The 25,906-nt window shown below is 42.0% G+C and overlaps 1 protein-coding gene across 1 annotated transcript; it reads right to left on the bottom strand.

Annotated features, from left to right (window-relative positions):
- Positions 1–1,159: 1,159 nt before the first annotated feature.
- Positions 1,160–25,906, bottom strand: LOC142099000 (cytochrome P450 4B1-like). The gene is made up of 12 exons (XM_075182033.1): positions 25,608–25,906; positions 25,370–25,514; positions 19,565–19,609; positions 17,098–17,225; positions 16,567–16,691; positions 16,089–16,240; positions 14,339–14,445; positions 13,155–13,345; positions 11,019–11,152; positions 7,308–7,372; positions 4,615–4,697; positions 1,160–1,520 (listed from the first exon to the last, which is right to left on the bottom strand). Exons 1-12 carry the CDS (start codon positions 25,803–25,805, stop codon positions 1,349–1,351), a joined length of 1,545 nt encoding a protein of 514 aa, XP_075038134.1. The 5' UTR covers positions 25,806–25,906; the 3' UTR covers positions 1,160–1,348.

Here is a 25,906-nt window from a genome sequence, read left to right as displayed (position 1 = left end):
GTTATTGTCACCGACATCTTTCAGGTAAAATACAGATATTGCTTGAGTTTGAGAGATAGTAAGTTATTTTGGCTGCTTGATTCATAAAATGTATTCTGAATACTCTGACTCTAAGGGGCATATTCAATTGTTGGCGTTAACGCTAACAAACGAGCGCTTGAAAAATCTTAGCGTTAATACGGTAATTACTCGCGGAATTTCAGCTCGCTGCTCTCTGAGCTGCGAGCTGAAATTCCGTGAGTAGACTACCGTATTAACGCTTTTCGCGCACAATATTACCGTATAAACGGTAATATTTTTAGAGCGCTCATTTTTCAGTGTTAACGCTCACAATTGAATATGCCCCTAAGGGCGGAATTCAATTTCCCCCAAATTATCGCAGTGCTAAACCTATTACCCTTATTACAGTAAATTTAGCCCGGCTTTCTGCACGCAAAAAGCCGCCATTGAAACTACCGTAATAACTGTATTTAAGCACACTATTACCGTAATAACTGTAATAGTGCGTAGGTCGCGTTACTTTTTACAGTAACGCGGCCAATTGAGTTCCCCCCTAAATATTATGATAATTCAGAGAACAGTAGAGTTTTCCATTCTCTTACCTAGGATTATCAAACCTTCTAAAAAGGAAAAGGGGCGGTATTGTCAATAGCAACCAATCAGATTCTACCTATCATTTTACTAGATAAATGATAGCTAGAATATGATTAGTTGCTATAGTCCAGTGATGGGAAAACTTTTTCAGGAGCGGGCCAAATAAAAATTAAAAACTTTAGGCGGGCCAATATAATTTATTAAAAAACTCAAATATCGAAATATATAATACAAATTTTTTGAATGGGACGGAAGGGTGTTATATAGCAGTGTTACCTCTATAAGTGCAGCGATCGTACAGACACAGGACTTATTTCAGCAGGTTGTTGCAGATCCGTCTTTCTGGTTAGCCACTAACTGACAACACAGCAGCCAATCGAAATCCGCCTTAGTATATGGCCCAGCCCATCTCTTCTCATATGACTTTCAGCCATTAGGGGGCGGGGCAGGTGTTTGAGTGATTGACATAAGAAGTGTCCTTTTAGGAAGGAGGATGAAGTGTAATGGAGGAAATAGCTGGGAAGGCATAAAAATGAAGGTTCTGGCACACAGGGTCGGCCCCTAATAATTTTATGCATATTTTAATGAAATGTTTTAAAATATTGGCGGGCCAGATAGAACCTCTAAGTGGGCCGGATCTGGCCCGCGGGCCGTAGTTTGCCCATCACTGCTATAGTCTATAGTCTGTCTTTGTATGGTCTGTGGTCTTTACAATGTCCTCTGTATTCCAAGTTGTAAAAGTCTTATCACACATTCACTCCTCCCGCTTTTTCAGGTAGAGATTAATCCCAGTCAGTGATCTGAGAAGTACTTGAGAAGCTACGTGAGGTTCATTTTCAGGATCTGCACGTATCTGATATCTCTTTAATAACAGGGCAGTGGCAACTTTCATCTCATTCATAGCAAAGTTCTGCCCAATGCAATTTCTGAGGAAAAAAACAATACAAGTTAGCTGACAGGAAGTATTATCAATTTAATCTCACTTCTCATATTTTCATCTGCAGACATAGAGATTTATATTTTTAAAAATGTACAAAAATTGTAAAAATACAAATAAATATAAGCATGTGCATTCACATTGCAAATATAATTACCTGGCAGTGCAAATTTTGTAAATTGCACTTTAAGTATTAAGGCTCATTTATTAAAACTGCGTGTAAGTACAATATTTGCACAAAACCAATGCAACCAATTGGACACTTTCTTTCAATGTCTAAGGCTAGGTACACACTGGAACGTTTTCGTCCGGGCAAATCAGCCGACATACGACCGTTCAGTCGGAAGTCGGGTTAGTGTGGATAGTGACACGATGGTAAAAAGTCGTTCCAAAGTGTCTATTATTGGCTCATTTGGTTGGTTGTACTGTTTGATATTTTCGGACCAATCATGTAGTCTGTATGCACTAATGGTCCCAATCTCCATAGAGTTTACAGAGTTGTGCTCTTTTCAGCCGATACTAGCAATGAATATCCCGGTGAATAAATGTAGAGAGTACTGTAGAAGGAATAGTTCATTTGTTCGCTCTGAGACAGAATGTTTTGTTTCAGAGTCACAGAAGCTAACGAAATTCGTTAGGACATGTGGAAAGCTATAACAAGGCTGTGACAAGAATGAATGAATGAATGAATATTGTGCTGTCATTCTCTGAAGACTAGAGGACCAGATGAAGGACCAGATGGAGAACACAGATTTGAAGTTAAATCGTGTCAGTGTGTATGCATGAATCGTCAGACTGATCGGACTTTCAGCCATAGGTACAATCTTTTGAGATAACACGTCGGTTGGAAATTTCTTTAGTGTGTACCTAGCCTAACTTCGACTAGAGAGATACAATCTAATTTCTGATTGGTTGCTGTTTCACAGTGCATGTTTTACACCTAGATGCAAAGTTTAAAATAAATCACATACATTCCATAAGGTATAAGAATCCTATCTCCTAAAGTATATGTCCACCAATTGTTAAATGACAGTTCCCAAGGAGCACAGCATCGTATGTATACCTTCCAACTGTCCCAGTTTTAGAAGGACAGTCCCGATTTAAGGGTTTTGTTCCGCCATCCGATCGGGACAGCATTGTCCTGCAGGTGGGAAACCTCACTGCAATTCTGCACAGTAGGGCAGCGGTGAATGGGTGCTGCCCGATCTGGTGCACACGGCAATGGAGGTGTTGGAGGGGGGAGTTATAATTTTTCTGCTTCGATGATGATTACTATGGTGCTTTTTAACATTTTTCAAGTAATATTAGATACACTATTTCGTATCTACATAACGATTATCAAGAGGTAGGGTGTGTAAATACATTTAACAATATAAAAAACAAACTAACTAAATTGTGATCCCAGCCTCCCATACTGGTAGGTTAATTGGCTCAACAAAATCAACCCTAGTGTGTCCTTGTGTTCATGTGATAGGAAATATAGAATGTAAGCTCCATGCCAGCAAGGATTAATGTGTTTGAGGCATATTATGTAGGCACTACATAAATAAGCCTAAATAAATATATATATTGTTTTAATTGTGATAGAAAAAAAATAATTGCTTACTACTTCAGGGTTGATCCCGTTTCAGTAAGTAATTTTAGGCATGTTTCACCAGAATGTAAGCAGCATGTGATTCTGGAATTCTGCGTGTAAAGCTGGTCATATATGTTTAGATTTATCACACATAAAAAGGATAAGTGGAGGTGTTGCCCATAGCAGACAATCAGATTCTAGGTATCATTTATCTAGTACATTCTAGAAAATGATAGCAAGAATCTGACTGGTTACTATGGGCAACACCTCCACTTTTCCTTTTTAGAAGGTTTGATCAATCTATCATTATGGCTACTCATGCAGGTAGTCAAACTGGGTTGATCTAGCTATTTGGTGATCAGGAAGAATGATGATTGTGGAGAGATATACACACACCCTACTTTAGTTACCGTTTGTTGTGCCAAGAATTTAGGATATGATCAACCTGTAGCCAGTTAGAGTATCAGGCCCTTAATATAAAGGGTGACTGTAGTTTTGGGTGGAGTTCACGTGATGCTATAATACAAAATGATACTTACCTGGGTTCCGGCTTTCCATCCGATTAGGCTGGTCCCACCAGGATATCAATTGCCCAGCACTCCACTCATTGCTCCATCTTGTAATTTATATCAGTGTTATCGACTCTCACCTCCCATGGAATGAAACAGGCAAATGGTAGTAGGAGAGAAGAGCTGGATCATTGGGACACCCATCAGATTTAGGGAACACCAGACCCCAGTTATGTTGCCTTATGTATTACAGCAAAACTTATTAAATTCCACCCAAAACAACATTCTCATTTTTGGGTAAAATGTTTCTGTATCAGTCAACGTTTCAATGTGAAAAAGCACCAAGAAAAAAGTGTGTATAAACTCTTTAAAGCATTCCCAATAATGTGCTGTACTCTGTTTAGAAAACTTTTATGTTCTGGCAATGATCATTATAACCATACATAAAAATATGAATCCAGCTTAAGAAATATATGAAATACACCGGTATGTGAAAATATGTGAAACAAATCCTATACATCCAACTTGTTCACCCAATACTATGAAGCACTTTTTCATATAGGGGTAGATTTATCAAACCTTCTAAATGTTTCTAAAACATTTTCTAGAATGTATTAGAACAGTGGTGGGCACCAGGCCCTCCGAGCCTTCACCTGTGACCCCAGCTACTCCGTGCTTTATTGTTAGATTTGTTTGATATAGCTTGTAACACGTGTTTAAAATACCTGTTAGTATGTTTTTACAGATAAGTGTCTCTTTCTTTTATGAAATGTACTATTCTGATTTATTACTGAGATTACGGGTAATGTGCGGCTCTTTTGAAAGTTAAAGGGCCTCACCATGGGGCCCCCGAAGTGTTTAGGGTTGTCCATCACTGTACTAGATGATAATTAGAATTTGATTGGTTGCTATAGGCAACACCTCCACTTTTCCTTTTTAGAAAGTTTGATAAATCTACCCCATAATATGTAAAGATTGTAGTTGTGGTATTGTCCTACCTTGGGCCAGCTGAGAAAGGAAGGAAGCCGTGGGGGTGTCGATCTGATGTATTCTCCATGGAAAACCGTAACGGGTCAAACACCTAACATATAAAGAACAACTAGAGATAACTTTCTCATAACAAGTAGCAGTTTTGTGGCACTAAGTATAGTATTACATACAAGCAGAATTAAAAAAATATGGCCTAATTACAGTAATATCCAGATAACTATGCATGCTATTATTTAAATGGGTTTATAAATAAGGTTTATTAAAGTTGTATTTCTTTGTAAATGTTTGGTAAAACACATGGACATCACATTCTACATATATATATATATATATATATATATATACATATATGTCACAAACACGCTCCCAGCTGCCGTGACTTTGGGGTTTTTGCTATATGAGGTCACACGATTCCAGCCCGCAGTCTCTCTCTACCTATCACACAGGTTATAGACCTACTGAATTGCCCCCAAACAGCGCTCACACCTCACACACTTCAGGTTTGCCACCACCTATTGAATACGGGCAATAGGACCCTAATATACTGTCCCACACTGGCACACAGGCTTCTAGCTATCCACAGACTAGGAAGACCCACACCAGCAAGCAAAGGGCTAACTCCTCACACCTCCAGACTGTTACATAAATGTAAATACAAGCACACACTAAGCTTGTTAATCAAATGTATCAACAAATCACACACTGGCATTCAAAGGGTTAACTTGGTCGAGCTATTTTCTTCTTAACAGGCTAATGGATTAGTTAGAGTATCAAGGACACAACATATTAAATTATCGATTTAATATACAAAAGTACAGGGCATTCAGATATAAAAAATAATTAATAGACAATTACGGTAATAGATTGAGATAACATACACAAACAAAAGTTTAAAATAAAAGGGGTTACCTTCAGAGTGTCACATGAATTGCATACTCTGTGCCATGGGAAATTGGTAGGGAAGATGGACAGCTTATCAATGTGAAGTCTGACAATTTGTAGTAACTGGTCTCAGTTTCTTAAAGACACTTCCCCACCTGTCCCCGCCCCCAGGAGTTGTGTTGGTGATACTTTTTTCAATCACCATTTGCATGTTGCCTGATTTACTACCCAATTCTACTATGTGACCTAACTTTTCTGTGTAGCGTCACACAGAAACAATTTTATCATTAATAAATCCCTTATAAATATGTCCATCTTTTGATACCAAATATGATGAAATCTTGACAATGTGACATACCTTTTCCAAAGATATGTGATTTTAGCTGTTCCCAGATACCACCAGTACCTGTCATTCACAACCCTGGTGTGATTTCTGCTCCTCAGTATTGAGTTGCACCCGGATTTCCCAAAATATGAACTATGAAGGCATTTTCCTTGGAAGCTCATATTTCTATATACCTGTATAGGCCTTCAAAATGCTGCCTTGGGCTGCAAGGATGTCCAGCTGTGATTGGCCCCACAAAGTCTATTCAGGAGTCCAAAAACTAACTTGTGTCAGGATATATCTCAAGGCAAGAGCCATTTGAAGCTGCCATAGGTGGCACTGTTATCTTCTCACACTGGAATGTGCAACGCCCTCCAGTTCATTTACATCACACTTTCTGTCCTCACATTTTACACTTTAGTGCTAAACTTATCAATGGATTAATTTGATATAACATATTTACATTGCAGTTATGATTTATCCCTTATAAATAACTGTAAGTTCCCTATATTCACAAAATATATATATATATATATATATATATATATATATATATATATATATATATACCTATACACACACTGCCACACACACACACACACATACCTATACCTCTCTCTCTCTCTCTCTAAATTCCCAAACATGCACACTAGGGTAAATTTTTGTTAGCAGCCAATTAACCCACCAGTATGTTTTTTTGGAGTGTGGGGGGAAACCGGAGCACCCGGAGGAAACCCACGCAAACATGGGGAGAACATACAAACTCCACACAGGTAAGGCCATGGTCGGGAATTGAGCTCATGACCCCAGTGCTGTAAGGCAGAAGTGCTAACCACTGAGCCACCTGGAGTGTCACAGGTTAGTCAACACTGGAATAGGGGATGGGGGTGTGCACGTGTAGGCCGAGTACATAATTGCCTTTGTAATTAAAGGTGGATACAGCCACAGATATGCCTGTCTGGAGACATGAAGAGTTGGATTAAGAGGGGGGGGGGGGGGGGTCAGGACATGTCCTGGGTCCCCTCATCATCAATTGATGGTAATGACTGGTGTCTAGTATGTGGCCACTTTAAGTTTATCTTGATGCAATTTACACATCTTTAATATACTGTTTTGAATTACAAGTATTTTATGATATATGCAACTTAAAAGAAACAGGTAAATGAGTCAAGAAGAACTTGAGCAAACAGTTTTTACTTAAAGCCACATTACTACCTAGGAAACATTTTTACCTAATGACACGACCCGATGATCATCTTAGACCAGGGGCAGAGAGTTTTCTGGCGGGTTTGAAAAACCAATCCGGTTCTAGCTATCATTTATTTAGTACATTTTACAAAATGATAGCTAGAATCTGATTGGTTGCTAAAGGCAACATTTCCACTTTTCAAACCTGCCGGAAAACTCTCAGCTTGATACATTTACCCCCAGGTCCCTAAGTTGATGCCCTAGACATAATAGTAATTGATAATTGATAATTGTACATTACATCACCTCTGGGTCATTCCAGATATCGGCGCTTCTATTTATACAGTAGAGGCTTATTATAACCAACGAACCTGCCAGAAATAAGAAAACATAAAAACAGGGGATATCAATTTGAACAACAGTTTATTGCTCAATACTCCTGTCACTATTAACTTTTCTAGGAAGCCTTATAATATTGCCCAGTTACAAAATCTAAAAAAGCTAATATTTGCTGGAAATGTATATTTTTGTTTTATTATGACCCTAGAAAATTATTATTATTATAATTTTTAATTTATGAGGCGTTACAAAGGCTCCGTAGTGCCATACATAGCGCAGGAGATAAACCAGAACACAGTATACAGGGCAGTACAAAAACAAAGTGCAATAAATACAAATTCAGCTGATAACAGGTGCACAGAGCAAAGAGGTCAACGTGAGTTCCAGAACAAAGAGAAAATGGGAAAGGGGTGGAGGGAGGTGGTGAGTGAACTAAAGGAGGCAGATCAACAGTGTGGGCGCCACTAACAGGATCAGGGCAGTGATCAAAGGCAAAGGCAAGGGAGAAGAGGAGAGACAGGGGCAGGAGTGAAGTGTGGAGGTGTAGAGAAGAGGCTGGGGAGCCAAAGACAAACAGGAGGAAGAGGACATAAAGATAAGAGGGCCCTACTCAAGGGAGCTTACAATCTAGAGGGGAGGGGGAGACTGACATGAGAAACAGAGTTGGGAGATAAGGTGAGGGGATTAGAACTCAAGAGAAAGTAGGAGCGGAAGAATAATGAGAGGAAAAGGAGGGCAGGGGAGAGGTTAGAGAGAGGAAGGGTAGGATTCCCTGAACATATGGGTTTTAAGGGAGCATTTAAAAGACTTGCAGGCTAGGGGATAGCCTGATAGAACAAGGGAGGTCATTTCAAGGAAGGTGGGCAGCATGGGAGAAATTTTGAATGTGGGAGTGAGACGTGGTGACCAGATGGGTGTTGAGGCAGCAGTCGTTGGCTGACTGTAGAAGGCGAGAAGGAGTATGAATCGAGATGAGGTTGGAGAGGTAATGAACAGTGCAGTTAGAGAGGGCATTATAGGTGAGGGTGAGGAGTTTGCATAGGATTCTGTAACGGAGGGGGAGCCAGTGTAGAGCTTGACAGAGAGGGGAGGCAGATAAAAACCAGCGAGAGAGGAAGATTAGTTAGGCTGCTGAACTGAGTATGAACTGAAGAGGAGCAAGTCGGGTGCCAGGGGAGGCCAGTGATGAGGTTACAGTGATTACAGTAATCACTGTGGGAAATGATCAGAGAGTAGATGAGAGTTTTGGTGGCATCAATGGAGAGGAAAGCTCTGATCTTGGCTATATTGCAGACAAGGAAGCAGCAGGATTGGGTAAAGGATTGTATGTGGGAGGTGGGGTGGGGGGAGTCAAGCATGACACCCAGGCATTGAGCTTGGGGAGAAGAGGAGATCTTGGTATTACCAATAGTGATGGAGAGGATGGGAGGGGAAGAGTCTCTTGAGGGAGGGAAAACTATAAATTCAGATTTGGCCATATTGAGTTTGATGAAATGTTAGGACATCCAGGGAGAAATGGCAAAGAAGCAGCAGGACACCTTAGTGAGGAGGAAAGGGGAGAGGACAGGAGAAGAGAGGTAGATTTGTGTGTCATTGTCGTAGAGGTGGTCCTAGAGGCTGAATGAACTGATAAGATCACCCAGTGAAGAGGTGTGGAGAAAAAAGAGCAGCGGCCCAAAGACGGAGCCCTGAGGGACTCCTACAGAAAGTGGGGAAGATGGGGAGAAGGAACCAGAGGTAGAAATAGAGAAAAAGCGATTAGAGACATAGGAGGTGAACCAAGAGACAACACAGTCTCAGAAAGGCCCATGGAGCTAAGGGTGTGCAGCAGGAGACAGTGATCGACTGTACTGAAGGCTGTAGATATGAGAATGGAGTTGTGGCCTTTAGATTTGGCGGATAAAAGTTTGCTAATGACTTTAGCTAGGGCAGTTTCTGTGGAATGGAAGTGCGGAAACCAGACTGGAAAGGATCGAGGTAGTTAGTGAGAAGGCTGTAGCCTAGCTATTCAAGCAATTCAGAGGTGAAAGGGAGGAGAGAGAGATGGGGTGGTAATGGGACAGGGTGGTGTGATCAAGATTAGCTTTTTTTAGAATGGGCGAGACTAGAGCATCTTTGAAGGATGATAGGAGAATTTCAGAGGAGCGGAATAAGTTGAGTAGAGAGCAGGCAGTAGGTGAGAGGTATCTGGTGAGGTGGAAGTGGTGGCAGGTAGAAGGGGGAGAGGATAAAAGTAGAGAAGGGACTTCCTCACCCGAAGTGGGGTGGAAGGGGCACATAGGATGATGGTTGGAGGGCAATGTTGGGGGATATGAGAGAAGTGGAAGGAGATCACAGTTCTGATGGCATACATTTTGGTGGAGAAGAACATAGAAAATTTAGAGGCAGAAATGGGGGGAGGAGGGGAAAGTAAGGAGCTGAAAGTGGCAAAGAGGCGACGGCGGTTGGATGATGTGGAAATAATGAGGGATTTAAAGAAAGATCGTTTGGCTACAGCGAGGGCAGAGCAATAGGAGGAGAGGTTGAACTTGAAGTGAAGAAAATATGCAAGGGAATGGGATTTCATCCAGTGGCGTTCAGCAGTACGTGAACATAATTTAATGAAATGTGTGAGTTTAGAGTGCAAGTTGTGTATCCAGGAGGGAAAGGGGGCAATCGGGACAATCACCCCCTCTAGCAGCACAAGCATACATTTTAAATTGCCAAGACGCTGATAAAAATGGAAGGGGACAATAGGGACAATGGGTGGGGTCAACCAGGACCAGCCAATCAGAATGAAGGGGCCATGACTATGCTAGATTGCATCCCCTAAAATTGAAGTCTAGGTCCGCCCCTGTAAAGTGCGAAGGTTGGCGGTTGGAACAACAGAGGGAAACAGCAGTGAGGTCACCAGGTTGGGATAAGTCAGATTGGTTAAGGGGGGAGAAGAGTTTTAAGGGAGGAGGGAAAGAGCGCCGGATCCAGAGTGTCAAGATTACACTGAGTGAGAGTGTGTTTGGGAGGGGGGTGGGGGGAGAGAGATAAAGGAGATGAGGAAAGGGTGAATACATTTCATTGGAGCTTTAGTTGATCCTAGTTGCAGTCTTCTGGCTTTGTATTCTTTAAAACTGTAACCCAGTGGTAAAAAGGTAGCGTAAGGTGACAACACTGAGTGTAGCGATTGTGACAATAAACTACAACTCCCATCATACATTACATGCATGAATCCAGTAGTAGCACTAAACAGTATCTGTCTCTACCCTGTGATACCATCAGCAACACCAAACTTTCTGTAGCCTGGATACAGCAGCTAATTTAAATTATGCACAGAACTAACACCTGCAGAGAACGTAACACAAAACTGAGTTTGAAGTGCAAGAGGGCAGTCAGACTGTCTCAAAGGCTGCAAATACTTCTGTTATTCAGAGCAACCAAACTAAACATACTCTAAATATGATTGGGACTAAAATATTTAATATCAGTCACTCGATTGAAAGTGGATATATCCTTTAATTCCTGAATATCTGCATTTTTAAGGAATGAGGTTCCTGCATTTATTTTACCACAGGAATCATAGGCATTCCCACACATCTTTGCCTTTGCACCACTGCTTGTAACAATTCTGCTCTTAGTAAATGTCTCTACTGTCACATTATGGGAGAAATGTATTTTGTTACATACAGGAAATGATGAACTAACCCTCAGGAAGACTCCGCCCATCGAAGAAAGTGACTGGTTGGCTGAGCTTTCGGGCGACTCCAGGAATCGGGGGATAAAGTCTCAAAGACTCCTTTATGAACATTGTGGTGTACGGCATCTTTCCAAGGTCTTCCCTAGTGACACATATCGAGCAAGAACACTTATGAAGCCTGTTACCTTTAATGCACAATAATTACCTGATAATTCCATAATGCTGCTAAATGTGTAGTTTCCCAATGTAATTTTACTAGATCAATGAAAATGGGGAGTAGGGGGTCATTTATGAAAACAAGTAGACAGAAAAAAAAGTGCTGTAACCCATAGCGATCATTGGTAATTATTCCAGTGCAGTGTTGAAAAGCTGTGAGCTACACCTACTTTTCTATCCTAATTCTAAATATCTAAATTAAATTGCATATAGTCTGTAAAAAGGAAATGTGAAAAAATGACCTGTATATTACAAAATAAACTATAATACATAATAAAATAGAGTGGTCCTAGATGTCATAACAGCAGAACAAAGTGAGACACAAAGGTGCCCTGAGCAAAAAACTATTTCCCATAAAACGTATGTTGCTTAAGAATAAAATAGTCTCAATCCTATGAAAACATAACAAGTATTATTACAAATAAATGCAATCAGTCATTGAGTACTGTGTCTGTAATCTAGCTAAAAAAGAGTGGCAACAGGTACCACATCTCAACGATACTAATTATAGGTACAAGATCTTTTTATCTGGCTCCCCTTCCCCTACAGAATCCTTTTTTAACTCCTTACCACCACTTACAAGGCTCTCTCCCAGTCTACTGCCCCTTATATCTCTAACCTCCTCTCCATTCACACTCCTGTCCGCTCCCTGCGCTCAGCCAATGATCGCTGCCTCTCCTCCACACTGATCACCTCTTCCCACTCTCGAATCCAAGACTTCTCCCGTGCTGCCCCCCTTCACTGGAACGACCTCCCTCGCTCCATCCGTCTCTCTCCCAATCTGTGCTCCTTCAAACGGGCACTTAAAACTCACCTGTTCCTCAATGCCTACCAACCATCAATTTAACCTCTCATCTCCTCTGCTCATCCTCCCTTGACCCCTCATCTCTCTCCCCTTTGATTCACTGGCTCCCTTTTGTGCCTGACTTTGTTTACCCTCCCTTAGGATGTATGCTCGAATGAGCAGGGCCCTCTTCCCTCCAGTCTCCATACCTGTTCTTCTGCTCCGTCTTTACTGTATCTGCCCTCCCGGAGTTTCTGAAGTACTGGTACTGTGTGTTCATTGTTCTGTACTGTTCTACCCTGTATAGTCTACTGTATAGTCTACTGTTTGTACTATGTGCGGCGCTGCGGAAACCTTGTGGCGCCCTACAAATAAACGATAATAATAATAATAATAATGGCAAAAAACTGCAGTAAAAGATTAATAATTTCCTCTCTTTGGTAATAATGTCATGTCACTACAGGTTTTTCAACCAACCATTGGGCCAATCACACGATAAATGACTATTAGGGCAGATAGCCCATTAGTGTCTACGCTCCCACGATCATGTTTTATCGTACCAAATCGTTTGATTTGATTAACTTCCTAAAAATCACTATCAACGCTGGAACGATGTCGGGTAATTGTGGAAGTGTGTACGCACTCACAACCAGCAGTGTCCATAGATCTCCATAGAGTTTACTGAGTCATGATATTTTCAGCAGATGGTTATGACAGATGAAGATCACAGATCTGGCGGTAAATCGTGTAGGTATATACACATAAATCTGCAGGCTCATCTGGACTTTCAGTCGTTTCAGCTTAAGGGCCTGGTGCCGAATTGGACATACACCTGTTTGCGTAGCATAAAATACAATATTTTTATGTGAACCTTATTAGCGCTTAAATTTTGGATGTCAACTCAGCAACAGTCCCTGAGTGTTTCTTCCTAGAAACACTGCTAGGAGCACTGCTAATAATATGGAGCGAAATGCGAAGGGGAAAGGAGTTATTTTTAATGTAATTTAGTATATATTAGGCATGTTGCTCCAAAGTAAATATATATTTAGGACGTATTTAAGTCCTAAACATATTCCGTACCTGTATACATTTTTTACATAATTTTACGGTGTGAAACTAATAGAAATAGTCATTAGATTCCCACCATTCCACCGTGTCCCGATCTCCCATGACCTCACTGATCTCCTCATAACATTTCTCCTGGTGCTCAGGATATTTGCCCATGCAGTATGATATCCAGCTGATTCCAGCGCTCGTCGTATCATGTCCCGCAAACATGAATGTGTCTACCTCTGAACGCAGGTCTTTATCAGGAAGAATCTCACCAAATTCATCCTAAAAAGACACATTATACAAGGTATAAATAGAGTTGCATTTAAACTTCAGGTTATGAGTCAATGAGCATCTGAGGACTGCGTGCTGTAGCAGAGGTGAGTTGGGCTCCTGGGCATATGACCCAACCCCAACTTGCTAGTTGAGAGAGGTGGGTTTACTATAAAAATATATGAGTGGAATTCTTCTTTAATGCTATCAGTAATAGAAAGTCTAGTTTCACACCAATTTATGAATAAAAGGTTGTCTGTGATACTGGTTCCCAGTATAATATGTCACACCAATATCTGGTGCCCAGTCTGATATGTTAAGCCCTATCTGGTGAAGAAACCTACAGTAAATGCAGAGAGTTGCCCAGTCTAGTATTCCATATTTGGTGCCCAGTCTAATATGTGGACCTATATCTGGTGCCAAGTCTCATATGCTGACCATTATTTGGTGCCAAGTCTGATATGCTGACCATTATCTGGTGTCAAGCCTGATTTGCTGACCATTATGCTGACCATTATCCGGTGCCAAATCTGATATGCTGACCATTATCTAGTGTCAAATCTGATATGCTGACCATTATCTGGTGTCAAATCTGATGGTGCCCAGTCTAATACAGAAAACCATATCTGATGTGTTGCCTAAAATGCATATTTGCATAGTCTGATATACAGATCCTTAACTGGTGCCCAGACTGATATGCAGACCAACTCTCAGCAGAGTATCCCAAATCCCTGTCACAACAATAACACCATCGAAATGGATCCACCCCTGTGAGCAGAGCATAAATAATATAAATTATATTTATATAGCTTAATATAAATTATACATCATTTTTAGGATGGTTTATTTATTTTAAAAACAGTAGTTAATTAATCTAAAACCAGTTACTGCAACTGCTAAATAAGTAACGAGACCAGAAGCTGACCTTGGGTCATGCTGGAGCTTACGAGCTTACAGGAAGCAGCAGTATATGATGTAGTAGTAACTTAGAACACGATCTCTTACCTTTGCTTGTAGTAGAATATCAAGAAAATCCAAATGTCTCTTTTGATTGATTTTTCCCACCTCTTTCTCACATTTCAGTGACTCTTTCCTCTGTTTTATTACTTTATCTAGCTCAAGAAAGAAAACATAAATGTTTTATATATATATATATATATATATATATATATGTACACACATACACACACACACACACACACACACCAGTGGCGGATCCAGGGGGGGGCGATCGGGGCGATCGCCCCCCCCTAGCAGGGGCTTGCTGCCGACGGCTGCACACTATGTGCAGGTCCGTTCTGCAGTGACAGTGTGCTGCCCGGCTGCTCTGATTGTGTTTTAAACAATCAGAGGATTCGGGCAGCACACTGTCACTGCAGAACGGACCTGCACATAGTGTGCAGCCGCCGGCCGCATCAGAAGGCAGAAAGGGGGCGGGGCCTAAATCGCCCCCCTAAATCGCCCCCGGTACACCAATTATCTAGATCCGCCCCTGACACACACACACACACACACACACACACACAATGTAGGAGCAACCATAGGAAAATAATACATGAAAGTAGAAAGGTAGCAAGGAAAATAAAAAAAGACATGAAAAAGTGTAAAATATTGGTAGACTGGTCGGTCCATTTACTGAGCAGGATCATCTTAAGAGACGAAAGTGCTCGCATAGTAGAGGCATTCGTTTTGTGGACTGTACTAATGTTCACGAGCATGCGGCACGTTAATCTATGAATGAATGAATGAATGAATTATTTAATATGTAGTATAAGTCATTAGCGCTGCGGCTATATTATATCAAGACGCTGCCGTCCATTTGAATGACTTATTTGCCAATATCTGTTTGGGCTACTGCGTGTTATGGAGCCTCAGAGAGCACGGTAGGCACGCACCTTGAAGTGTACTGAGCTGACCATACAGGTGTACTGGTGCATCAGGCACGCTTCATAAAAATAACCTCCATTGTATATTTATTTGTTATACACTACCATGTTCTTCTGCCTCTCTTTCTCTCACAGCAAAAAGCACTATACAAACAAACTTTTACTGTGGTTGCTGTGAATCGCGTAACTAGGAACTATCATGGTGTCTCAGCTGGTGAAGGAACTTTGACCAGCTGCTACAGTGCTGGGAGCCGATTGCTGTGCTGCTGCCTATATACTGCAGCAGGAATTAAGCCCATTTACAAACCTGCATATGTAACATTTTTTTACATGATCATTTTCAGACTAGCCAGCCTTACTCGCAAGTAAACCACACCCACTAATAAGCATAACCACGCCCATTATTTTGCTATATTATTATTATTATTGAGCTATAGAATTACTGCTTTGTGTGCCATATTAACTTTACCTTATTGACTAGTATACAGTAGTCTTCTAATTAAACCGTAGTTGCCTACTCTCAAGGAATGTCAGGAAGACTCACAAATTTCTGGAAGTTCTCCCAGACTCCCGGGAGAGCAAGACAAGCTCCACATTCCTGGCCCCGCCCTCTGCTGTAATAGGCTATAAATTGTGATGTCAGTTTAGGGGGCAGGGCCAAATGACGCAATTCACCGAGCCCTGCCCTCACATGCCCCCCCCCCAGATCTCCCAGAGGCCAACTTGCCAAAGTTTGGAAGTATGAATTATATCAGTGCATGTAAGGTATTTTTAATATGAATAAATTTAAAATAGCTACAAGTTTGGATGCAGTGCCATCATTGAAGGTTATGGATTGATTATAAATTATGTTTTAACAGCAAACTCACCTGTATGGTCATGTGCAATGGTCACTGCTTTACGGAAATTGGTTCCTTGCGGACTCAGGTAGTACAAAAAGTCACTATGATGCATAAAGTTACGGAACCTCTGGTCTACCGAGTAAGAAACATCATATATAGCTTTAATATAGGCATTTTCACTGCAAACAAAAAAAAGGCAAGATGGAAGGTGTAACAGCTGATAGACTGCATATCACTCCGCTGAACCATACTACATGTTATGCATCATAAAGCATCACTTTACTTTTCAAATGTGGAGTATGCAGGATATTTGTTTGTAATATGTATAGAAAACACAAATATGTTCCCAGAGATGGCGCTAAGGTTTATCATTTTGAAATGAACATGAGAGAAAGTTAACCCTACTTTGTACCACAGAGATCATATATGTTCAGTGTATAGTCCCACAAATTCTGTTAATCTGAATGAATTAGGATTTGAAATGTAGCACATTGACAACGATTACCTTTCCGTCTGGCAGTTGCTATCGTAACTGAAGGCGCATTTCATGATGGTGTCTAGTGCCATGAGGCTGATATCATTGGAAACCTCTATTGGTTTTTTATCTGGGATGAGCCGTTCCCATTTGTCCTGAAACATGATAACATGTTCATTAAAGGGGTAATCCACTTTTACACAACTCCTCTAGTTAGGTAGCTTTTACCCCTCCTCAAACATAACCTGTCAATGGGATTCCCCCCATTTGGACATCCACATAAACCTATAGGGAGCTGTTGGTACACCTGCATGGGTAGCAGAGTTCCGTGTTAGTAGCTGCTTAGTTACCCCCTGTCTGTGACTCTGCGATTGCTCTTACAGGCATTTGCATGACCAGCACCTGTGTATAACATAGTTGAGAACCTTCATTGGCTGGAGGGTTATAGAACAAATTATCAGGATTTATATTATCGATTTGCAAATGGCTGTGTACACTGAATCTGTGCTTCCCACAGCTTCACACTAATATTATGTGAGAATTGTAGAAACAGGCCTTTACCAGCATGGTTTTCGTGCAGTCACCCATTATCGCCAAATACGGTTTTAGGACATCATAGTGAAAGGCAGGAGTCAGCAATCGCCGGCGATGGAACCACCTTTTGCCAGAGGTGACCAATAATCCATCACCTAATGTAATTTACATAAATATTATAGTAAGAACAAGTAAGTTAATAAGAATGCAAAAGCAGTCTTCATCTTGATATTTGTGCTTATGAAATCACCATATTTATTCAACGGATCAATGGGCCCCGCCACAATGTCCAAAATGTCATTGTCCGCAATGTCAGTGATGAAGGGACAGTGACACTAAGGGGGTCATTTATGAATGCAGTGTAAATACAGCTTTGGATCCGCCGTATGCCTCAATTTGCATCTCGCATAGGTTTGTGAAGCAAGATCCCTGCAGAAGTTGGGTGGGGTGATGGAGTTAATTAAGTACAGAGTTGGCACAGCGGTACACTTTATTTTGTGGAGATATGCAGAAACTAGATTTTATTTTCCTGAGATAGATAATAAGCTGGGGAAAAAATCCAAACACTTGAAAAATTCCCATTAAAAATATGACCGACCACCAGACTACAGCCGGTCGATGCAAAATAATTATAGCAAGGATCACCAGAGCTCCACTGACTGGCCAATCACAAGCTTTTTCCCACACTGGCCACTGTGAACGAAGACCTTGGGCTAGATTTGCGGGTTTGAAAAAGTGGAGATGTGGGCAATAGCAACCAATCAGATTCTAGTCATCATTTATTTAGTATATTCTACAAAATTACAGCTAGAATTTGATTGGTTGCTGTAGCAACCTCCACTTCTTCAACCAGCAGTTTCGTAAATATATAGTCTTAGTTCAAATTCTAAGTGGATTATCCAAGTGTGCAGGTGCAAAACCAAGTTTGGGTGTGTTTCATAAATTACCTCCATACTGATTACTTTTTTCATTTATCTTATATTATTATTATTATTATTATTATTATTATTATTATTATTATTATTAATAATAATAATAATATTATTCAGTATCTATAAAGTGCCAATAGTGTACAATTTCTAAGAGAAACACATACATTACATTAGAAGAACAATCAGATACAAAAGGATGAAGAGGACTCTCCATCTTATAGTTTACACTCAATAGGGTAAAAGTGGAACAAGTGATGAATGGTAAGTGTGACATTGATGGTCATAGCAGAGTCAGGGTAAGTTTCTCTGAAAAAGATACATTTTCAGTGACCTCCTTTAGATTGTGAAACTGGGAAATTAATAGAGCATGGGAGAGAATTACAGAGAAGAAGAGCAGCTCTGGAAAATTCCTTATCTTAAGTTAAAATGCACTTTAACATTTCAGACCATTCTATTCCGGTCAGATGGCCAAAAATCAGGAGGCACGGATCCCAGAGTAAAGAAAACTAAAAAAATAACCTGTGACCCACAAAAAAGAGAACATTATCTCTCCTCTTTTGTGTAACTAGATCAGCGGATAACACAGTACAAAGTACAAATGAGACACAAGACAGAGTAACTAGAGGGCACTATGTTTGTGGGAGTGGTAGCTTTAGAAAAATTATAAAGAAAACCAGTCTACAAAATGTGAGGATCCTGGATCAATATAACATTTGGCACGTGTTTGATTACATATGTAAAGAATATGGCTAACATTTGGGGACATCATCATTTCTCAGATTCATTCACCAGAAGCCCACTAGACATTATAGTTTGCTAGAATTATTATAATTTTGAACAAGTGAGAGGAGTGTGAGAAGTGTCATTTGATGACCCTTCATTTCATCATGTTTCACCTTCAGCTTTTTAAATAAACAATTGTAAATGAAAACTGATGTGCTGAAGAAACTTCCCTGCAGCACAGTGCACTGAATATTTTTAAGAAGAAATTTATAGGCATTGACATTCTGCAGGATGAAATTCATTAATTGTCAAGAGGGCACTGCTAAAAATACAATGCAATACATTCCGCAGAATGAAGCTCATGGTTGTCCAATAGAAGGTTCTGCAATACAATGTATGGTGTAGGGTGAAAGAGTAATATGTGAGTATCAGCAGCAATCAGCACCCTCTGTCTGACTGTGAATTAATTTATAAAACGCCAAGTCATCTGCAAAACATGATGCGGTGAAGTCACACTTGCCTGACGCTGACAAATGATTATAACTCTTTAAAGCACAATGCAATGTTTTGTATAACATTAACAAACATGGTAAGAATTAGGGAAGGCAATTAGAAGACGTGCTCTATCCATAACATCTAGGGCATTTGGTATAATTGTACATCACGCACAGCAAGCAAATCAGCATGTGCAAAGGTCACAGGGCTCCTGCAATTGTCAATTCTGTGTCACTATTAGAATATACTTATTTATAGAATTGGTTGGATATTTGATTTATATTATCCTCTTAGTTATATGCCTAATCGAAAGATCTAAAAATAGAATTTAATGTATTACATACCAACCCAAGGTATTATAAATCTATAGCCTACGTCATCCTTAGGATCTGAAAAGATGCAAGAGAGAAGACAAGGTTATTTTCTAATAAATACAATTTGGAATAGAGAATGCAAAACTCAGTCTCAATCTGCATAACATTGTACGTACCAAACATGGATGAACAAAAAAAAAAAAAAAGCAAGTGACTATTTAACAGCCTATTGAGACAGGAATCTGTATTAGTAATCAATTCCCAACAGCAGAAAACTATATCTACTACACATTGCAAGTATAAAGGCTAAACATATAAAATATACACATTAACAAGGATCAATTAAGACAATGGATGATGTCAGGATGAGAGCATAAATACAATAGGATGAAATAGAATATTAAATGTCAGGGCCCAAAATAAAATCTTGCATTGCTACATAGAAATGAACATGATTTTCCTCTCAGATAAATGTTTGATTCCTTTTTAAAAATGTGGTCATTTAGCTCAGTAGGAGGTAATTAGGTTGAGCAGACCCTTTGTGACCAGCTTAAGATATGCATATCCTAGACATCTATTGGTTTGAGCATGTATTCCACTTCCTAATTGACTTCCTTTCAATAGGTACAGGGTCGGATTAAGACACTGCAGGCCCCTGGGCTATGAGTACCGTGAGTCCCCCAGTAATATCGAATTGGGCATACGTCGCGTGACAAATGTTTATGTTAATGTACCTACCCTGTATTTTCAAAAAGCAAAAAAGAACACATCCTCTCCCCCTCCTCAAAATGACACATGTCCCCCCCCCCCCCCCATTATACCTCCGGAGGCTCCGCTCCTCCTTTTCACCCCCTGATAGGTAGACAAGATTGGAACCGATTGGAAGGGGAGGGGTATAAGGATGCTGCCCCAAACCCTATGGGGTTGTCTCAGTTCCACACAGAAAGGATAAATAAAATATATTCAGTTACTGGGAAAGGGCGCAGGAGGGGGTGGGATCAGATGGGTTTTGGGATCCCTTTATTTTAAACTGTTTTGCTTGTGTATGTTATGTCAATTGTTTATTAAATTGCTTTTTTTAATTAACCTATAAGCATTGTACTTTTTGTATATTAAATCTAAAAATGTAATAGTTCATCTTCTTATTGCTCTTAACAAATTCATTGTCTCTGTAGAAGAGATAAGATTGCTTGACCATGCTAAAACCTTTCATTGCTGAGGTGTGAATTGCAAATTCACTTGTATACCAAGCCTAGTGTGTGCCTGCATGTACATTTGTGTCATAGTGTCTTGAGGGGTTAAGGGTTAACCCTTTGATCATTGGTGCCTTGATAACTGTGTGTTACAAGGAGTGCTCATTGCGTGCCAGTGTAGGACAGGATAGTAGGGTCCTATTGCTCTATTCAATAGGTGGTGGCAAGACTGAAGTGGGTGTGGTTGTGTGAGCTCTGTTTGGGGGCGATCCAGCAAATCTGTAACCTGTGAGAATGAGATTAAGTGCTGGGATCGTGTGTAACCCCATACCGTAAACACTCCCAAATCGGGACTAGTGTTGCTAGGTTGCATTCCCAGTTGAGGGGTGATGCCATGGTGACATCATCGGGCAACACATCTCCCATTCCCAGACCGCAGCTAGGCTTCATCCAGCCCTAGGCCGCAGCTAGACCTCTCCCAGCCCCAGGCAATAGCTAGGCCTCTGCTAGGCTGCCGGACTGTATCACCTAACCCCGTGAATAGCTGAGGGAGAGGCCGCTAACATGGTACATGCCATCACAGCGAGGAAGTCTGTCATGGAGTGAGCTCAAGAACAAAAAAAGGATGCCAGTGTCGAGATCATCAGACAATGGAGGCTGGAGGGGCATTGGCCTTATACGAGTGAGCGGAGTCGTTTGAATTCAATGGGTAGGAGACTGTTGCACAACTGGGGCTGGTTCGAAGTGCAGGAAGGAGTAGTATACCGGTGTGCATATCTAGAACAGGAGTGACGCCTGGTGTGGAAAATCATGGTCCCGTAGAGCGCAGCGAAACAGCTGGTTGTGGAGGCCCACACGCAAGGAGCACATCTGGCAAGACGTACCACTGGCTCCAGAGGCAATTCTTTATGCCTGGATTGCAGGATGTGGTAGAGGAGGTCTGCAGGCAATGCCGGCCCTGCGGCCTAGCAACGCCCCGCAAACAAAGAGCGCCCGTGCAGACCACTGTGTCCAGCCGACACCTGGAGATTCTGATGATAGATTATGTATCAATCGGGGAGTCCGTCAGCAGTCACCAATACTCCCTGGTGAGGACAGACCACTTCACAAGGTTCATGGTGGTAGTGCCCACACGTGATCAGACTGCGGAGTCTGCTGCCAAAGCCATCACGCAGCAGTTCCTTAGGCGGTATGGGTGCCCGGAGCGGATCCACTCCGATCAAGGCGCCTGCTTCCAAGGACGGATGATAAAGGAGCTATGTTGGATTTATGGCATCAAACAGTCTTGGACTACCCCATATCATCCACAAAGGAATGGAGCATGCGGGAGGTTTAACCGGACCCTGCTGCAGATGTTGCGGACCTTGGAAGTGGATCAGCGACAACGGTGGCCAGACTTCGTACAAGAGATGGTGTGGATTTACAACAACTCTGTGTACCCTACCACTGGGTACACTACATACTTCTTACTGTTCGATCGCCCGGGCAGGGAGATGCAGGAACTGTCACTCGATCCCCCGGAATATGAATAAGGATGGAACCCGGCCAGTTTCGTGGAAGAGCAGTGACAGCGATTGGGGATAGCCCACAATGTGGTTAAGAATCAGAATCAGTCACGTGTGCACCCAGGTTAGACGGCTGCCAAAGCAGTCCTACTCCACGTGGGTCAGCGGGTGCTGGTCCGGATGAAGAGGCCAGGCAACAAGTTGAGTGAGCGCTGGGAGGTGACACCACAGGTAGTCCGGAGGCGCGTGTATCCAGATGGACCAGTGTACGAGGTGGTGCCGGAACATGGAGATGGACGGGTGAGGGCAATACACAGGAACATGCATGCTGTTTATTCAGGAAACCATACTCTGTGGTACCAACAGTGGAGGGTCGACGCACGTGTGGAGATGGCGGACTTCTGGTTCGTTCCCCCACCCATCGAGGATGTGCTTATTCCTCTCCCTCCCTAGAATGCAGTCACCTAGGCCTCTCTCCCAGTCCCAGTAGGAGACAGTCCCACCTGCCCCCTTCCTACCACCAAGCTTCCCAGAAGGTCCCAGAGGGCGAACTTGGGCTGCCCCAGCAATCGGTATGCGGATTATGTGTGTTCGTACCCTCTCTTTGTAGGGACTACAAAGGATAAAGCAGGGGCATGTGAGAGCCGGGACCAGCGTTCTTCCAGCCGCAGGCAGCAGCTAGGCCTCACTCAGCCCCAGATAGCAGCTAGTCCTCATCCAGCCCCAGGCGGCAGTTAGGCCTTTCCCAGCCCCAGGCAGCAGCTAGGATTCACCGAGCCCCAGGCAATCCCTAGGCTCCGCTAGGCCACCAGACTGTATCACCTACCCCTGTGAATAGCTGAGTAGGTCACCCCTAGCCTAACGGCCGTAGTGAGTATATCTTATCGCCGTATTGTGTTGTATACTGTACCCCTTTCTGTGAGTATAGTCTGGCGAGGGCTGTTCCCCGTGGTGCACTCACCTTACAGAACTGCCCTCCTCGTATTTCACCCCACCCCCTTTACAGCAAAACGAGTGCCCTGCATACGAGACAAAGTCCCTCTCCCCTGTTGCGTTCAGGTGCCTACTGATGAAAGCTTACAATCAGGGGCGGGCTGGCCCGGGGGGCAGGGGGGCAGCGGCCCCCCGGGCCGCTCAGTCAGACCGCTATTAGGGCCGGGGGGTAGGCCAGCTGCCCCTCGGATGCAATATCCAACAATTTCCCCGGCGGCCACATCTGATGACTTTACAAAGCATTGCACATTGTATACGGGTGCATACTTACATGGCCCCCTTAACAGCAGCGGTAACAGAGCCGCGGACGTAAGTGACGTCATGAAGTCGCGTCGGATTATTGTTAATCGCCATTGGTTGAAGTCGCGACCAACACCAGTCGTCATCGATCCACGTCGGTCAAGCAGCGTTTCGGTGTACACGTCGTGGTAAGTGGTGTCGGTGTAGTCAGCATCGATATGCTGACAACCACCGAGTTAAATACTGGCTGTTTTTTCATGTAGCACAAAAATACTTGATAGTTTTATTTTTACACTGAAATTTAAAGTTGATCTAGGACATGCCCTACCCCAACTATAATTCTGTCCCAATATTTTAAATTTACCTCCCCCTCCAATACAACATGGTTTTACCTAAGTGGAAAGTTACTCCCTTTTTATGCTTTGCTCTCCTTAATGACTCAGGCCCTTTATGTTCATTTTATTTTTTCCTTTCAAATTTTTTTTTTTGCTACTTTAATAACCATCTGTTTCCCCTAATTACTAATTAGGATGTATTCATCATCATCATCATCATCTATTTATTTATAGATGCATTCATTCACAATAGCATACTACCTAACTGATTTAGTGAGGACTGCCCTGGTTTTTGGCATACTTGTCAACTCTTTTATCTTTCCCTCCGGGAGATCCCAGAGGACACGTGAACTGTGAGGACGGAGGGGGCGGGACGCGATGAATCGCTTCATTTTGGCCCCACGACGCAATGATGTGAAATCTGCATTTTTCAGTAGGGGTGGAGCCAAAAAAACGCGATTCACCCTGAATCGCATCATGGAGACTCCCATCCTGCCCACTTCATTAGGGCGGCAGAATGGCCTGCTCTCCCGGGAGTCCAGGAGACCTACCCAGTATTCGGGAGTCTCTCGGACATTCCGAGAGAGTGGGCAAGTATGATTCTAAGGAACATGACCAACGTACCGACACCTGGGACTTTTGTCCCAACTGCCAAAATTGTTAGGAGGTGTGTCTGCTCACTGCTGCTGTGCATCATAAAGTGATGGTGAGCAGGTGCTCTGTACACCTTCCACTGGGGCACATGTCCTTTTCTATTTTTTTAGGAGAGGTGTTGGGGAGTTAAGGGTTCTGGGGGTAAATGTATGAATCTCCGGATTCTTCATCTCCAGCGAGTTCAGCCTCTTCAGCGCTTAAATTTAAAGCAGCGCTGTCTTGTAAAGGGAAACTTCCCTTTACAAGGCAGCACCGCTTTAAATTTAAGCGCTGAAGAGGCTGAACTCGCCGGAGATGAAGAATCCGGAGATTCTTACATTTACCCCCTGATGTGCTAGACGCATGTACCAATCAGAGCTGGCAAACGCGCCCCCATCCACTATCGGAGACACACCCTCTGCTTACTCAGCAAGCAATATTATTATTATATAATATTATTATTATAATGCAGACCAGTACATAATAAATAATTCATACAGGACATTATAACAATTACATGATTTTTATCATATGCACAAACATGAGATAATATGAATAAAAAGGCTGCTCAAACAGTTTACTACTTAAAAGATATGTAGGAAACAGGGGTTTCAAGAAAGTAATCAACAGCAATATAAAGATTACGGCTATGTCCTTGAATTTTTATTCCCTTATAAATGCCAAAGGCTTTTTTTCCCCTAATGTTGTTTCTGCTGTTGTGGAAGATGAGACAATTAATTTACTTCCATCTGTTTCCGCAGTACATAAAGAAAGACATGCACAGGCATTTCTGAACTTTTTTTTTTTCAAGTGAGTGGAGAAACATTTTATAAGTGTTTTATGAGTTTGTCTGAAACACCAAACTCTGAACCTTCAGACTGCAAACAATAAACATACATCTGGACATAGCCTAAGGGGTTCAATCAAATCTCTTACCGTGCCTGACAAGAATAGCCTTTGCATAATCAGGGTGTGTGATTAGAAGTGCTGCAAAGAATTTTCCGAGCCACATGGACATGCCATACTTATAAGTCTGAGCCCATTCTACAAAGATCTCCATATTCTTTCCAGCCTTCAGGAACTATAAGCAATAAAAACATTGTCCAGGATCAGCGGTAAGGTAAATAATATAATACTACAGGATAGACATGTGATACTAAACGGAACCTCTTACCTCACGGGCATTGCCATACAGCCAGTGACACTTAGGACCTGGGAAAATGTTGTACGTTTTGTCCAGTTCTCTCCAGTTCAGATACAACTGAAAGCCTTTAAACAGCAAAGTCAGGAGAAAGAGCCAGGCAGCCCAGCGACAGACCTCAGGGACACTCAGGGAGAGGAAAGGAACAGGTAGTAGATCAGACAAACCCATGATGAGGATAATGCACACTGACTGTAAACAGAGACACAGTTAGAGCTGGTGCAAGCTGGCTGTCAGGAGAGGAGTGGGAAGGAATTAGTGGGATGGGAATA

The sequence above is a fragment of the Mixophyes fleayi genome, chromosome 8, assembly GCF_038048845.1.
Source record: "Mixophyes fleayi isolate aMixFle1 chromosome 8, aMixFle1.hap1, whole genome shotgun sequence".
Taxonomy (NCBI): Eukaryota; Metazoa; Chordata; class Amphibia; order Anura; family Limnodynastidae; genus Mixophyes; species Mixophyes fleayi.
Note: the sequence above shows the minus strand (reverse complement) of the source record. Positions and strands in the feature narration are given on the sequence as shown.